Source organism: Propithecus coquereli, unplaced genomic scaffold, assembly GCF_000956105.1.
Source record: "Propithecus coquereli isolate 6110/MARCELLA unplaced genomic scaffold, Pcoq_1.0 Scaffold13, whole genome shotgun sequence".
Classification (NCBI taxonomy): Eukaryota; Metazoa; Chordata; class Mammalia; order Primates; family Indriidae; genus Propithecus; species Propithecus coquereli.
In genome coordinates this window covers 8611106-8626079 of record NW_012137191.1, presented here as the reverse complement: position 1 = coordinate 8626079, position 14974 = coordinate 8611106, and the positions used below count along the sequence as shown (strand labels likewise).

The window sequence follows — 14974 nt, the reverse complement described above, 5'->3', positions numbered from 1 at the left end:
CTAAACCACTAACAGCTGATCATTCTGATTTTTTTCTAGTCTATCAACAAGGTGGCATGGGTGAGAAGAGATTAAAGTCTCAGTCTTGCCTTTTGTACGTCCACTTCCAGGGCACACAAATAGATAAGATCTATTTAGTATGATTGGTCTATACAGATTATGTCTCATTATGCTCAATAAATATTAAATCTACCAAAAACATAATTAATTGCCCTTCTGATGCTGCTACCTTAGAGGTACATTGATATTAAGACTGCTTTGTTGTTGAAAGATTTGCTAACTTCCTTGGCTCATTGTAAACCACAGACCATTGATTTTTCTACTTCGTACTTAATATTCATTTCTTGTAAACAATAACCATATTCACAGCAACACCAGCATTACCAAATTTATTTTTTTTCAACATCTCATCTAACTTCTACTGATATTTGAACCCAGTTAGATTTAAAGAATAATAGTGGAAACGGCACTGAACCAGGAAGTCAGGAGAACTTCATTTGATCCCTGAATCTGACCCTAAATAAACTGCATGATTAGGGCAAGTCTGAGTGTCAATTTTCTCAAAAGCAAAGTAGGAAAAATAATACCTGTCTCAAAACATTGCTGCAAGCATTAAAATGAAATGATGTAAACAGGGATTGTAAATTATTACACATAGTGTGATTCCCATGTATGTTGTTATTATTGTGATTTTTCGAAATCCCTATATTCTATTATATCACCACAGCTTTTAAAATGTGGACCCCTCCTTTGGGCACAAAAACAAGCTGAACGTTTCTGAACAGCAGTTACGATAGATAATGCTGCCAAGTAAAGTAACAGGCTGAGACAAACATCGTTTGGATACTTCTTTTCTGGGTTGGCAACTCTGTTTTGAAAATGAAAGGGCTTATTAACAAATATGTAAGATTCTTATTAAAATTAATTTGTTATGTGCCCTCGTTAAGATGCTCAAAGTCTTAAATTTAAAAATATGGCATTTTATACATGTATAGCCATGCTTTTTTATTTCAATCACTGTCATTAAAATAATTTTTTATATTGAAATTATTTATCAAACTGTCAGCTATTTTGTATACAGGTTTAGTTGGCTGCTAGCAATGATCAACATGAATTCTAGCTATTAAACCTAATATCAACTAGAAATGGACTAAATGTTATTCAAAGTTCTAATTTTATGCACCTGGTATCGACCCAAATGCCACTCTTAAGTTGTTTCATTTCCGAGATATCACCCATGTTTGTTAAGGACTTCAAACACAACACATATACATAGTAAATCTGGTATTCATCATGAATTCACCTAGAAAATCCTGTTTTACAGGTGAATTAGGCCTTCACTAGGAATTAGTATATAAGCCATAATGACTAATCTTACATAATGCACTTGTTTATTTTCTTCTGAAAAGTCAGATCATATACTTCCTTGATGCTAAAATCTTATAAAACATTTCTTGCTGTCTTTTTCCCCTTCTGTGCTTAGCTTAACATATTGCATACAGTATAACAGAGTGTCTCTAACCTTTGCCTAAAAATTAACTTTTAAAACATATCAAAACAAATTAGGATGTCTCATCTTCATTTTTGATTGTTTTCAGCACTGAGTCTTCTCCCAAAATTTTACATAGTTCATTGAGTCTCTGCTGCATTTTGGGAATTCCAGCTAGCTGAGATTCTAGCTTTTGTTTTTCTTCACTCAATGTCAAACGGATAGCAGTATCCAATTGTTCAAAGCGCCAACCTCCTTCACCATCAAACTGTAATAAATGAGTGTGGTATTTCCTGCATAATTAAAATGAAATAATATTATTAGCCATAATTTTGAAAAGTCATTTTAGTCGTAGCTTCATCATTCAAATTGATATTCAAAGGAGAATTTTAAGTAAGGTGTCTATTTTACATTTGGTTTTCAAGGATACCTCAGAAGTGAAATATTGTGGTATTTTTAAACCAAAAGTCATTAATCTAATCTCTAGAAAATTATTATTGATTATATTAAGTTTATTTCATATTTGCAATGTATATGAACTGCAAAGGAAGACATGCCATTTCAGATGTTTAATTTATCCTCATAACTCAGTATGACTGCTGAATAAATAGTAAAGCATACTTAGAACGGGAGTAAAGAAAAGAAACCAAGGAAAGAAAGTAAAAATTACAAAGATCATATAGAGAAAAAAAAAAAAAGAAATACAATAGCAATTTGTTAATACACCATTTTCTGGGAATGAGTTTTCCTACATAAGTAAAAATTTCTCACTAAGTTTAAGAACATTTTTTAACAAATGAACTCTTCAACAGATATCTTCTAAAGATACTCCAATGTCTTCATATAATTTAATCTCTTTTCTTGTGGCTCAGTTTTATAATTAGGAACTTCCCAGAGGTACACATATTATTTTTTGATGAGATGGTAGATAGTCCATCTTGTCCTAAAGGGAGACCTAAGTTACCATTCTCTGGGATTTACAGGGGATGTGTAGAGAGAGTAAAGTTGGCAGAACTGGTCCCACATGGCTAAGCCAGCTGTATTTTGTCACTTTACTGAATTGGCCCATATTCTTATATGTCTTTGGGTTTCCTGTCTTTCCCTTACAGTTTTCCTCACTTCTTCCTTCCTTTAAAGCTCTCATCTCTCATTATATACTATGATTAGTGGGCGTTTTTCAAGTAGCTTCCACCTTCTTTTTAAAAAACTGAGATAGAATTCACACACCATAAATTCATCCCTTAAAGTGTAAAATTCAGTGATTTTTAGTATAGTTCACAAGTTCATGCAACCATCACCACTGTCCAATTCCAGAACACTTTTTCTCTCCTAAAAGAAACCTAGTACCCATCAGCAGTCCCTCTCCATTTTCCCTTCTGCCCAGCCCTTCCCAACCATTAATCTCCTTTATGCCTGTATGGATTTCTCTACTCTGGATATTTCCTATACACAGTATAATACAATATGTGGCCTTTTGTGATTGGCTTCTTTCATTTATCAAAATGACTTCAAGGAAGAGAGGGTGGTGGAATAGGGCTCTACAATGATCATCCCCCTGCAGAAACAACAATGTGAACAACTATCCACATAAAAAAATACTTTTGCAAGAGCTAAGGAAACCAGATGAGAGATCATAGTACCTGCTTATAGCATAATAATAAGAAGAAAAGAAGTATTGAAAAGGGTTTCGCATTATCATTACCCCTCCTCCAACCCCAGAAGCATAGTGCAGAGAGAAATACTGTATGCTTGGGGGAAAGAGAGGAAAATAAGCACAGGATTTTGCATTGGACCACAATATTAGGCTGGCCACAATAAAAATCAATGCCAAGCAGACCCCCACAGCCCCTGACTCCAGGATGGTACCCACAGACTGAGCCTCTAGACCCACCATGGTGCCAGACGGGAACCTGTAGCCCCTGTGAGAAAAACTCAAGTTCTAGCCTGCATCACTACCAGCCAACTATAGTGGTCTTGGGCTCCAAACAAAACACATCGACAGGCAGGACTCAGTGACTGGGGGCTTGGATTTCACCTCAGCACTATGCCAGCATCAGCAGCCAAGAAATTACAATCTGCTGCTGTCTTATCCACAGTGGTCTTGGGCTTAGAGCACCCCTAGTGCTGCAGTGGCTGCAGTAGTCACTAGCTAAGGGACAACAGCAGGTGACCTGCCTAGAATTTCTGGATAGTCCTGCTGTTGAAGGACATTTACAGACAAAGTCAGACTGTGAAAACTGGAATAATTTCCTACTTCTTCAATATACAGATATTTACACACAACCACAAAGATCAAGAACAATCAGAAAACCATGACATCACCAAATGGACAAAATAAGGTGCCAGTGACTGGCCCTAAAGAGATGGAGATGTATTAAGTGCCTGGTAAAGAATTCAAAATAGCTGTTTTAAATAAGCTCAGTGAACTTCAATAAAATACAGAGAAACAATTCAGAAATGCATTAGAGAAATTCAACAGAGAGATTGGAATAATAAAAAAACAATCAAAGAGAAATCCTGGAGCTGAAAAATACAATGAATGAAAATGAAAAATGCAATAGAGAACATCAATAGTAGAATTGATCAAGCAGAAGAAAAAAATCTGTGAACTTGAAGACAGGTTATTAGAAAATACACAGTCAGAGGGGAAAAAGAAAAAAGAATGAAAAAGAATGAAGAAAGCTTATGGGAATTATGGGACAGCACCAGAATATTAAATGTATGAATCATTGACACTCAAGAGGGAATAGAAAAAGATAAAGCGGTAAAAAGCTTATTTTTTCCAAGAAATAATAGAAAACTTTCCAAATCTGGAGAAAAATATAAATATTCAGGTACAGGAAGATCCAAGGCCTCTAATCAGATTCAATCTAAATAAGACTACCCCATAACATATTATAATCAAACTGTCAAAGATCAAAGACAATGATGAAAGCATCAAGAGAAAAGAATCAAATAAACATATAAGAGAGTTCCAATGTGCCTAGCAGGAGATTTCTCAGCAGAAACCTTGCAGAACAGAGGAATGGGGTGATATATTCAAAGTGCTGAAGGAAAAATAAAAAAACATCAACCAAGAATACTACCTAGCAAAGCTGTCCTTCAGAAATGAAGGAGAAATAAAGACTTTCCCAGGCAAACAAAAGCTGAGGGAGTTCATCACCACCAGACCTATCTTACAAGAAATACTAATGGTAGTTCTTCAAGCTGAAAGAAAAGAATACTAATGAGTAACATGAAAACAATCTGAAAGTATAAAACCCACTGATAAAAGTAAGTACACAGTAAAATTCAAAATACTCTAATAATGTAATGGTGGTGTGTAAATCTTTTGTATGTTTAGTATGAAGGTTAAAAGACAAAACTATAAAAATAATAGCTACAATAATTTCTTAAGGGATATGCAATATAAAAATATGAAATTGTGACATAAAAAATGTGAGGTGGTGGGAATTAAAGTGAAGAGTTGTTTTTTTGTGATCAATGTTAAGTTTTTATCACTTTAAAATAATCGGTTATGAGTGTTTTTTTGTAAGCTTCATGGTAACCACAAAGCAAAAACCTACAATAGATATATTAAAAATAAATCACATCATATGACTTGAAAAAAATCACTTAACCACAAAGAAATATAGTAATAGAGGAAGAAAGGATCTGAAAAAACAAATAGAAAACAATTAACAAACTGGCAGCAGTAATTGCTTACCTAACAATAATTACTTGGAATGTAAATAAGTTAAATTCTCCAATTAAAATACAGAGTAGCAGAATGGATAAAAATAAACAAAACTTAACTATATGCTGCCTATAAGAGACTCACATTATCTGCAAGAAAAACAGACTGAAAGTGAAGAGATGGAAAAAATATTCCATGGAATATTTTTGGAAACTAAAAGAGAGCAGGAGTAGCTATACTTATATCAGATAAAATAGACTTCAAGTCAAAAGCTGTAAAAAGAGACAAAAAAGGACATTATATATTGATAAAGGAGTCAATTCATCAGGAGGATATAACAATTGTACATATATATAAATATACAAACCCAACATTGGAGTACCTACAAATATAAAGCAAATATTAACAGATCCAAAAGGAGAGATGGTCTGCAATATAAAAATAGTACAGGACTTCAATACCCCACTTTCAGCAATAGAGAGATTATCCAGACAGAAAATCAAAAAAACACTGATTTAAACTGCACTCTAGCTTGGCTCTAACAGACATTTATGATATATTCCATCTAACAGTTGCATAATACACATTCTTCTCTATACATGTAACATTCTCCAGTATAGATCATATATTAGTCCACAAAATGAGTCTTAATGAATTAAATAAGACTGATAAAAGGAGATACTATCAAGTATCTTTTCTGGCCACAATGGTATAAACCTAGAAATCAATAACAGGAGGAACTTTGGGAATTTAAAAATACATGGAAATTAAACAATATGCTCCTAAATAATCAATGGGTCAATAAAAAATTAAGAAAAAAATTTTAAAAATTTCCTGAGACAAATGAAAATAGAAACACAACATACCAAAACCTATGGGACACAGTGAAAGTAGTTCTAAGAGGAAAATTTATAGCAATAAATGTTTACATCAAAAAACAAGAAAGATCTCAAATAACCTAATGTTGTAGCTCAAGGAAGTAGAAAACAAGAACAAACTCAACCAAAAATTAATGGAAAGAAGGAAAAATAAAGATCAGAGCAGAAATAAATGAAACAGACTGAAAAAACAATATAAAAGATTAACAAAAGGAAGAGTTGACTTTTTTGAAAGAATAAACAAAATTGGCAAATGTTTAGCTAGACTAAGAAAAAAGAGAGATGACAGAAATAAATAAAATCAGAGTTGAAAAATGGGATATTAAAATTTATACACTAGAAATACAAAGGATCATAAGGTACTATTATGAATAATTGTATGCTGACAAATTGGATAAGCTAGAAGAAATGGATAAATTCTTGAACACATATAACCTACCAAGATTAAATTATGAAGGAATAGAAAATATAAACAGATTAATAATGAATAAGAAAATTGAATCAATAATAAAAAGACTCCCATTAAAGAAAGGCCCAGGATCTGATGGTTTAACTGCCAAATTCTACCAAACATTTAAAGAACTATTAATAATACCACTTTGCAAACTATTACAAAACATTGAAGAGGAGATAATTGTCCCAAATTTATTTTACAAGGCCAGCCTTACCCTTATACAAAACCAGACAGGAACACAACAACAACAGAAGAAGAAGGAGGAGGAGAAGGTGGGGGGAGGAAATTATAGGCCAATATCCCTGATAAATATAGATGCAAAAATCCTCAACAAAATACTAGTAAACTGAATTCAACAGCACATTAAAAAGATCATTCATCATGATCAAGTGGGATTTATCCCAGAGATGCAAGATTGTTCAACACATGCAAATCAACAAATATAATATATCACATTAACAGAATGAAGGACAAAATCCATATGATCATTTCAATAGATGTGGAAAAAGCATTTGACAAAATTCAACATCCCTTCATAATAAAAACTCTCAACAAATTAGGTATAGAGGAAATGCACCTCAACACAATAAAGGCCATATATGACAAACCCACAGCTAACATCATACTGAATGGGGAAAAGTTGCAATCTTCTCTTCTAACATCTGGAACAAGATAAGGATGCCCACTTTTGCTACTTTTATTCAATATGCTACTAGAAGTCCTAGCCTAAGTAATTAGTCAAGAAAAAGAAATGAAAAATATCCACATTGGAAAGGAAGATGTTACATTGTCCTCGTTTGTAGATAACATGACCTTATATATAGAAAACCCTCAAGATTCCACCAAAAAGCTGTTAGATCTATAAATGAATTCAGTAAATTTGCAGGATACAAAATCAACATATAAAAATTAGTAGCATTTCTATACATTAATAGTGAACTATCTAAAAAAGAAATCAAGAAAAAAATCCCATTTACAATAGCTACAAAAATACTTAGGAGTAAATTTAACTAAGAAAGTGAAAGATCTCTACATTGAAGACTATAAAATATTGATGAAGAAGATTGAAGACACATGTAAATGGAAAGATATCCTGTGTTTGTAGAATGAAAGAATAATATTATAAATATGCCGGCCGAGGCGGGCAGATCGTTTGAGCTCGGGAGTTTGAGACCAGCCTGAGCAAGAGCGAGACCCCGTCTCTACTGGGAAAATGGAAAGAAATTATCTGGACAACTAAAAATATATAGAAAAAATTAGCTGGGCGTGGTGGCACATGCCTGTAGTCCCAGCTACTCGGGAGGCTGAGGCAGAAGGATTGCTTGAGCCCAGGAGTGTGAGGTTGCTGTGAGCTAGGCTGATGCCATGGCACTCACTCTAGCCAGGGCAACAGAGTGAGACTCTGTCTCAAAAAAAAAAAAAAAGAAAAAATGTCCATACTACTCAAAGTAATTCATAGATTCAATGCAATCCATAGTATAAAAATACCAATAACATTCTTCACAGAAATAGAAAAAATATTCTAAAATTTGTATGGAACCACAGAAGACCCGAAATGGCCAAAACAATTTTGAGCAAAAAGAAGAAAGCTGGAGCCATCATACTATCTGACTTCAAAATATAATATAATACAAAGCTATAGTAACCCAAATAAAATGGTACTGCCATAAAACAGACATATAGACCAATGGAACAGAATAAAGAGCCCAGAAATAAATCCACACATTTGCAGCTAACTATTTTTGACAAAGGTACCAAGAATACACAATAGGGAAAGGACAGTCCCTTCAATAAATGGTGCTGGTAAAACCGGATATCACATGCCAAAGAATGAGATTAGACCCTTATCTCTCACCATATACAAAAATCAATCCAAAATGGATTAAACATTTAATTGTAAGATCCGAAACTATGAAATTATGAGAAGAATACATAGGGGAAGAGCTTCATGACATTGGTCTGGGCAATGAATTTTTAGCTACGACAACAAAAGCATAGGCAGCAAAAGCAAAAACAGACAAATGCGATCACATCAAACTAAAAAGCTTCTGCCCAGCAAAGGAAAAAAATCCACAAAGTGAAGAGACAACCTACAGAATGGAAGCAAATATTTGTAAACTATACATCTGATACAGGGTTTATATCCAAAATATAGGAGGATGTCAAACAACTCAATAGCAAGAAAACAAATAACCTGATTACAAAGCAGGCAAAAGACCTGAAGAGACCTATCTCCAAAAACAACACACAAATGACCAACGAATATATGAAAAAATGCTCAACATCACTAATCACCAGGGAAATGCAAATCAAAACCACAATGAGATATTACTTCACTCCTGTTAGAATGGCTATCAAAAAGACAAAGAATAACAAGTGCTGGTGAAGAGGTGAAGAAAAGGGAACCCTTATACACTGTTGGTAGGAATGTAAATTAGTACAACTATTATGGAAAACAGTAAGAAGATTCCTCAAAACATTAAAAATATAACTACCATATGATCCAGCAATCCCATTACTGGGTATATATCCAAATGAAATTAAATCAATATGTCAAAGAGATATCTGCACTCTCATGTTTATTGCAGCACTACTTGCAATAGCCAAGATATAGAATCAACCTAAGTGTCCATCAGTGGATGAATGGATAAAGACATTGTGGTACATATACACAATGGAATATTATATAGCCACAAAAAGACTGAAATCCTGCCATTTGCAACAATGTGGATGAACTTGGAGAACGTTATGTTAAATGAAATAAGCTAGGCACACAAAGACACATACTGCATGATCTCACTCATATGTGGAATCTAAAAATGTTGATCTTATAGAAGTGGAGAGTAGAATGGTAGTTACCAGAGGCTGGGTAGTTAGGAGGGAAGGGAGGGATGGGGGGGGATGTAGGTCAAAGGCTATATTAATATAATTACAGTTAGGAGGAATAAGTTCAGATCTGTTGAACCACATGGTGACTACAGTTAATGATGATATATTGCATATTGTATTCTTGAAAAATGCAAAGATAGTGGATGTTAAGTGTTCTTACCACAAAAAGTAATGATAGCTATGTGAGGTAATGCATTTGTTAACTAGCTATATTTAACTATTCCACGGTGTGGAATATATATATATATATGAAGTATATACACTTCAAAACATCATGTTGTACATAAATACACATAATTTTACCTGTCAATTTAAAAAATCATACAAAAGTTAAACTTTTGCAAAAAACGACCTCAAGTTTCATCAAGTTATAGTACGTATCAGTACTTCATTTGTTCTTAAGGCCTGAATAATATTCCACTGTATGGTATTGCACATTTTGTTTATCTATTCATCAGTTGATGGACATTTGGGTCCCACTTCCTTTTGATTGGATGTTTTTAACATTCTGCAAAATGATAAGCTAAACTATAGTTAAAAGAGTAAAATCACTGTCAAGCTGAAGGTTTAAGTTCACATATTTGATAACATATAACAGAGATTAATGATATTTTCCATATATATACTTTTAGATTCTTGATCTTTTTAAAACTGTGACCTCCCTCCAGATGCAAGCTTACCAGAATTAAATTGAAAACAATGTATTTCTATGTCAAAGAAGAAAAATGTGGAAAAAAACCTGCTATTAAAATAAGAGAGCTAAAACAAAGGTAATGAAAAAACAAAAGAAGGATGGTCATACAATGAGAAAGAGAAATAATGTTGAAAATTCATTTTGTTTATTTCATTCTCAGCTTTTCTTGGGCTTTCTTAGCCTTGGATCCACAGCCAGGAGCAAATTTAGAATGTGGTCCTTCATGTCTTGGTCAAGCTCCACCTTCAGAGTATGATCATGGTTTGGCTCATCACTCTGGTCCTACAACATTGTTTGATTTCTATGTGGGAGGAACAAACTGTGTACGTGTTTCATGCCCAGAGATTCAAAGGTGTGTTCTACAGTGTGAGCTTAGATAATATTTCTGGGTTTATCCTAAAGGAATTTAAAAGAAACTGTTATTTTAACTGAGACTAATTGGAAACAATCTGCAGACTTCTTTCACAAATAGAATAAAGCATAGCAAAGCAATAATTACACAGCTATAATTCTATCCAGGAATCAACTAATTTAATAAGCTTCTATAAATTCTTTATCCCTTAAGACAATAGTATCAATTTTAATTTCTACAATCAATAATTACTCATTTGTTGGTATGGGGAAAATATAATACATTTTTCATGCATGAAATATATTTTGAATTCCTTATAGTAAGTAGAGCAGTGTGCTGCAGTACAGAGTGTGTCATCGCATGTTATTTTTATCACTTTTCTAGTTCTCAGTTTCTTCATCTGTAAAATGGGAAAATTAGATTACCTGTACTCCATAGGCTTGTTGTGAGGCTTAAATAAAATATGCCTGGTACAGAATAAGTGCTCAACTACTATTATGATAATGAATCAATGGAAAAGTAGGGGAATTGTAAAAATAGTATCATCATTTTTTAAAGATCCCATTAGGTTTTATGAGACTTTTTTCTAAAAAAATTTAGCTAATTTTTCCTTAAAACAAAACAAAAATAAGCTTTTTTCCCTCGTGTTTTCTCTGCTTAATCATTTGGGTGAATATCAAGTTGTGGTATATTTTTTCCTTTAGATTTTATTTTCCTATGTTTTAAAGAAAGGACTAAAAAAAAAGACATAAAGATATATAAGTGTATTCATTCCCAGTACATGCTGTAGGATTATAATAAATATTTTCAGTTCAAATAAATTACTGGATTTTTCTACATCTTTTCAGAATCATTGGAAAGTGATGATAATTTCCAAATAACACATTAAAGTTATGATATTAGGTTGGGAGTATCTAAACTACTAGTGTGCAACTTAAGAGAAATATAGGTAGAAAATTAGTGACATAACCTGTGCTCTATTATAAAAAGTTTAGCAAAGTTATTCTTTAAGAAACTTATGGGAAAACCGTCTACCACAAATTAGCATTGGAAACACTTACCAAAGAGAAGGCCTGTGCGTTATAGACAGTAAGGAAATCCCAGCCCCTTTCGCAGCCTGAAATATCTTTCCTTCAACATCAATGCTGACAGCACTGGTACATTCATCCAGCAATGCATATTTTGGTCTTTTGAAAAATAAACACAAATAAATTAATGATTTTCCTATTTGACCTATAAATTATTTTGGACAATATAACTTCCAATGCTAACAGCTTTAAAGGAGCAAAAGAGAATATATTATTAAAGGCAATAAATGATAAAGCAAAAAGTAGTTATCTCCCTCTTTGGACTAGAATATCACTATACTTATATACAAATAGATTTTTCTAATGCTTGTTTAGAATACAATAAGCTTTATTGTTATGCAGATGAATGAATCATAAAGATGAGGCAGGTCACTAAGTGCAATGTCCTACAGAAGGCAGGATCATTTTTGGTGACAAGGGTCTGACTAATTGTGTGAAAACTATATTACGGTAGCTAATTATCAAATAGGCCAACAGCCCTGTTAACAAAGATTTAATGAGAAAATTATTTTATCAGCAATGTGAATACCTAAGCATTACTAATGGAATTTCATTGCTAGAAGACGCTGCAAGAGTGGATGCGCCTAATCTTGCAAATTTAGAGCAGGCATTTAACCTCCTAATATTGGAACCATGCTCTAGAATCAAATTCTTAGGGGGAAAATTTGGTAAATATTTTTCTGGTCATACTCAACAATTCTTTTTCTAGCTCATTTTTTACTGTGGTAGTGACTGTCGATTATCTAGGCACCCTATCACTTGCCAGTTTCCTTCGGTTTATCTCTTCTCTCTTTCGTCTCACTCCCTGCTCTTACATTTCTTTTTCCCTTCCCTTTCTTCTTCAATCTGTCTGGACGTTAGGTGTATATTTGGTATTTAGCAACATGACTTAGCTTAGTTAAGGAGACCAAAGTCAACTCCCACGCTATCATTTACTATTCATTTTGGGGTTGAAAATCAGTATCAAGTATTTACCAGGACAATTTCCTTCATAAAAATATTCTGATTTTTAAAAATAAATGACAGGATGTTGGGCAGGGGGGAGGGGGGAGGAGGGAGAAGGGGACGGGTATTTGTATACACAAGGAGTGCAATGCGCACCATCCGAAGGATGGACATATTTGAAACATGGACTTGGGGGGGGACCAAGGGCAACATACGTAACCTAAACATCTGTACCCCCATAATATGCTGAAATAAAAGAAAAACAAAAAAAAAATAAAATAAAATAAATAAATGACAGAAAATTTTTAAAAATCAAAATCGGTAATTTCCCATTTAGCATAAGTAATTATTTAGCACTGTAACTTACTTTTCTGAGATGGATTTGCTTATTAATAGGATCCTGTTACCTATTCCAGGGTGGGCAGTCAATGCTAATAGATATGGGAGTCAAAGGCAACACCTCTTTCGGCTTTCTAAAACTGCCCTCTGTGCAAAGAGCTAAAAGATCACTGCATGTTCCCCATGACAACATCAATGGAAGTAGTTTTGCTGGTTGGCTTTTGGTTACTGTTCTAGTTTAAGTATTAAACATTACTTCTTTGTCTCAGAGTTTATTACTGTTATATGGATGATGTTTTTTAAGTGGAAAAGAGGAAAAAGAAAAGGAAGCATAATAGAGAGGTTTGGGTAAATTTTTCTGTTTGAGTAAAGCTCTTTCCAGTAACTAATTTGCATATTGTAATTTGTCCTACTTTTCAGAGTGCTCTGAGCTAAACAGAGAAGAGATGCCATTATAGAATTAGAAAAAAGTACATATCTTATACTTTGTTGTCATAGCAACCCCCGGGCTAGCAGATATAAGACAGATCACACACTTTTATTTCCTTGGCAGGACTGGAGAGAGAGAGAGAGAGAGAGAGAGAGAGAGTGTGTGTGTGTGTGTGTCTGTGTGTCTGTGTGTAGTGTGTACCTAAATATACCAAGCAATAGCTGGAATCTGGTACTGATACAAGTAAATAAAGCATTAGATGATATTGTTTCTCAGATTTTCCCTCCTCTTTTCCTTTGGTGTATCATGAATAGAATGGGCTGTGTGAAGGACCTAATTTATCCCCCTTAAGATTGGACTTTAACGATCATTCTTTAAACATTAAAATTAAAATCCTCTCAAAAAGAGTATCCTGTTGTGATACTTAGTACTCCCTGCAAAAGTTCTTCATTTTAGCCAGCTCAAGTCTTTCCCTTTACAATTCAAACATTAATGTTAATCCTTTGAGGATGGGAGGAGGCAGTTTCCCATTATTATACTTTCCCTTCACTGGATTTCATTTTTCTAATTCCTTTTATCTTTTCTCAAAAGATTCTGCTTTCAACTACTTGCTCATCTGCATTGATCTTCCTATGGCTCACTAAATTCTCTTTCCATTGATACATGTGTGACTTACCTTCACACATTATCACATTATGTCCAAAATATTTTAGATACATAAATACCAAGTATTTATTTCAAGTTATAGGTACTTGAAATCTCTTTGGGTTAGCATCTTTTATTAATGCCTCTTGCTCTTTATTACAAGGTTTATTTTATTAACACACTGACACAATGAGAAATTTATGGTTACATTTTACATTCCACCACATTCCATTTCACTAACTATGCTGGTGATCATATTACTCAATATTTATGGCCAAGACTCAGATTCAGGGTGATTGTGGGTAACAGCAGGTTATAAATGTCGGACTGTAAAGTTTACTTTTCGATCTCACCACATCGTGTGAGAAAGGGGCATTCCAAAAAACACTTCACTAAAAATCCTGAGTTAGCAAAATTTAGTTCATTTTCAGCTCACCATATTCTTAAAGTAACTGTGTACATTATTATAAATAACATGTAATTAACACAACTAATAATTTTTCTCACTAAAAAAAAAATCCCAGCTAGACACAAAAATAATACAGAGTGTTTGATTTCATTTATATGAAATTATATAACAGGCAAAACTAATTTATGACGATAGAAATCAGAACAGAAATTTTCTATAGGACTATTTGATTGGAAAGGGCATAAGGGAATTTCTAGGGCGATAGAAATTTTCTCTATCTTGATTGGTTACATAATGTAGATGCATTTACAAAAAGTTATTAAATTGTATAGTTAAAATTTGTGCATTTGGTACATAAGTTTTATTATAATAATAAGCCCTGGCTAGCTATTATATAATAATACAGAAAAGCACATAATAGCATAAGAATAAAAAGAGGGATATAAATTATAACATCCCTTATGAAAATAGCTACATTAAAACAATCAAGATAATAACCAACTTTTGTATACCCACAACACTGGGAAGAAACTTGCCCCCAAATTTTAACAGTGATTAAACTTTACACTAATTTAAAATTTGGATAATTTAAGATGTCTAAAATTTTAACAGTGTTACAGCTAATGAGACGAATTTATTCTTTTTACTTACCTACATTTTTTCCTTTTATAAAATAAACATATAAT

General features: G+C 33.2%; 1 protein-coding gene across 1 annotated transcript in view; it reads right to left on the bottom strand.

The window, feature by feature from the left end:
- Positions 1-378: 378 nt before the first annotated feature.
- Positions 379-14974, bottom strand: part of ABCD2 (ATP-binding cassette, sub-family D (ALD), member 2) — a 58374-nt gene continuing 43778 nt past the window's right edge. The window contains exons 9-10 of the mRNA XM_012638433.1: positions 11494-11619; positions 379-1782 (exon numbers count right to left, since the gene is read on the bottom strand). Coding sequence (XP_012493887.1) covers positions 1563-1782; positions 11494-11619 — 346 coding nt within the window. The 3' untranslated portion in view covers positions 379-1562. The remainder of the gene's footprint in view (positions 1783-11493; positions 11620-14974) is intronic.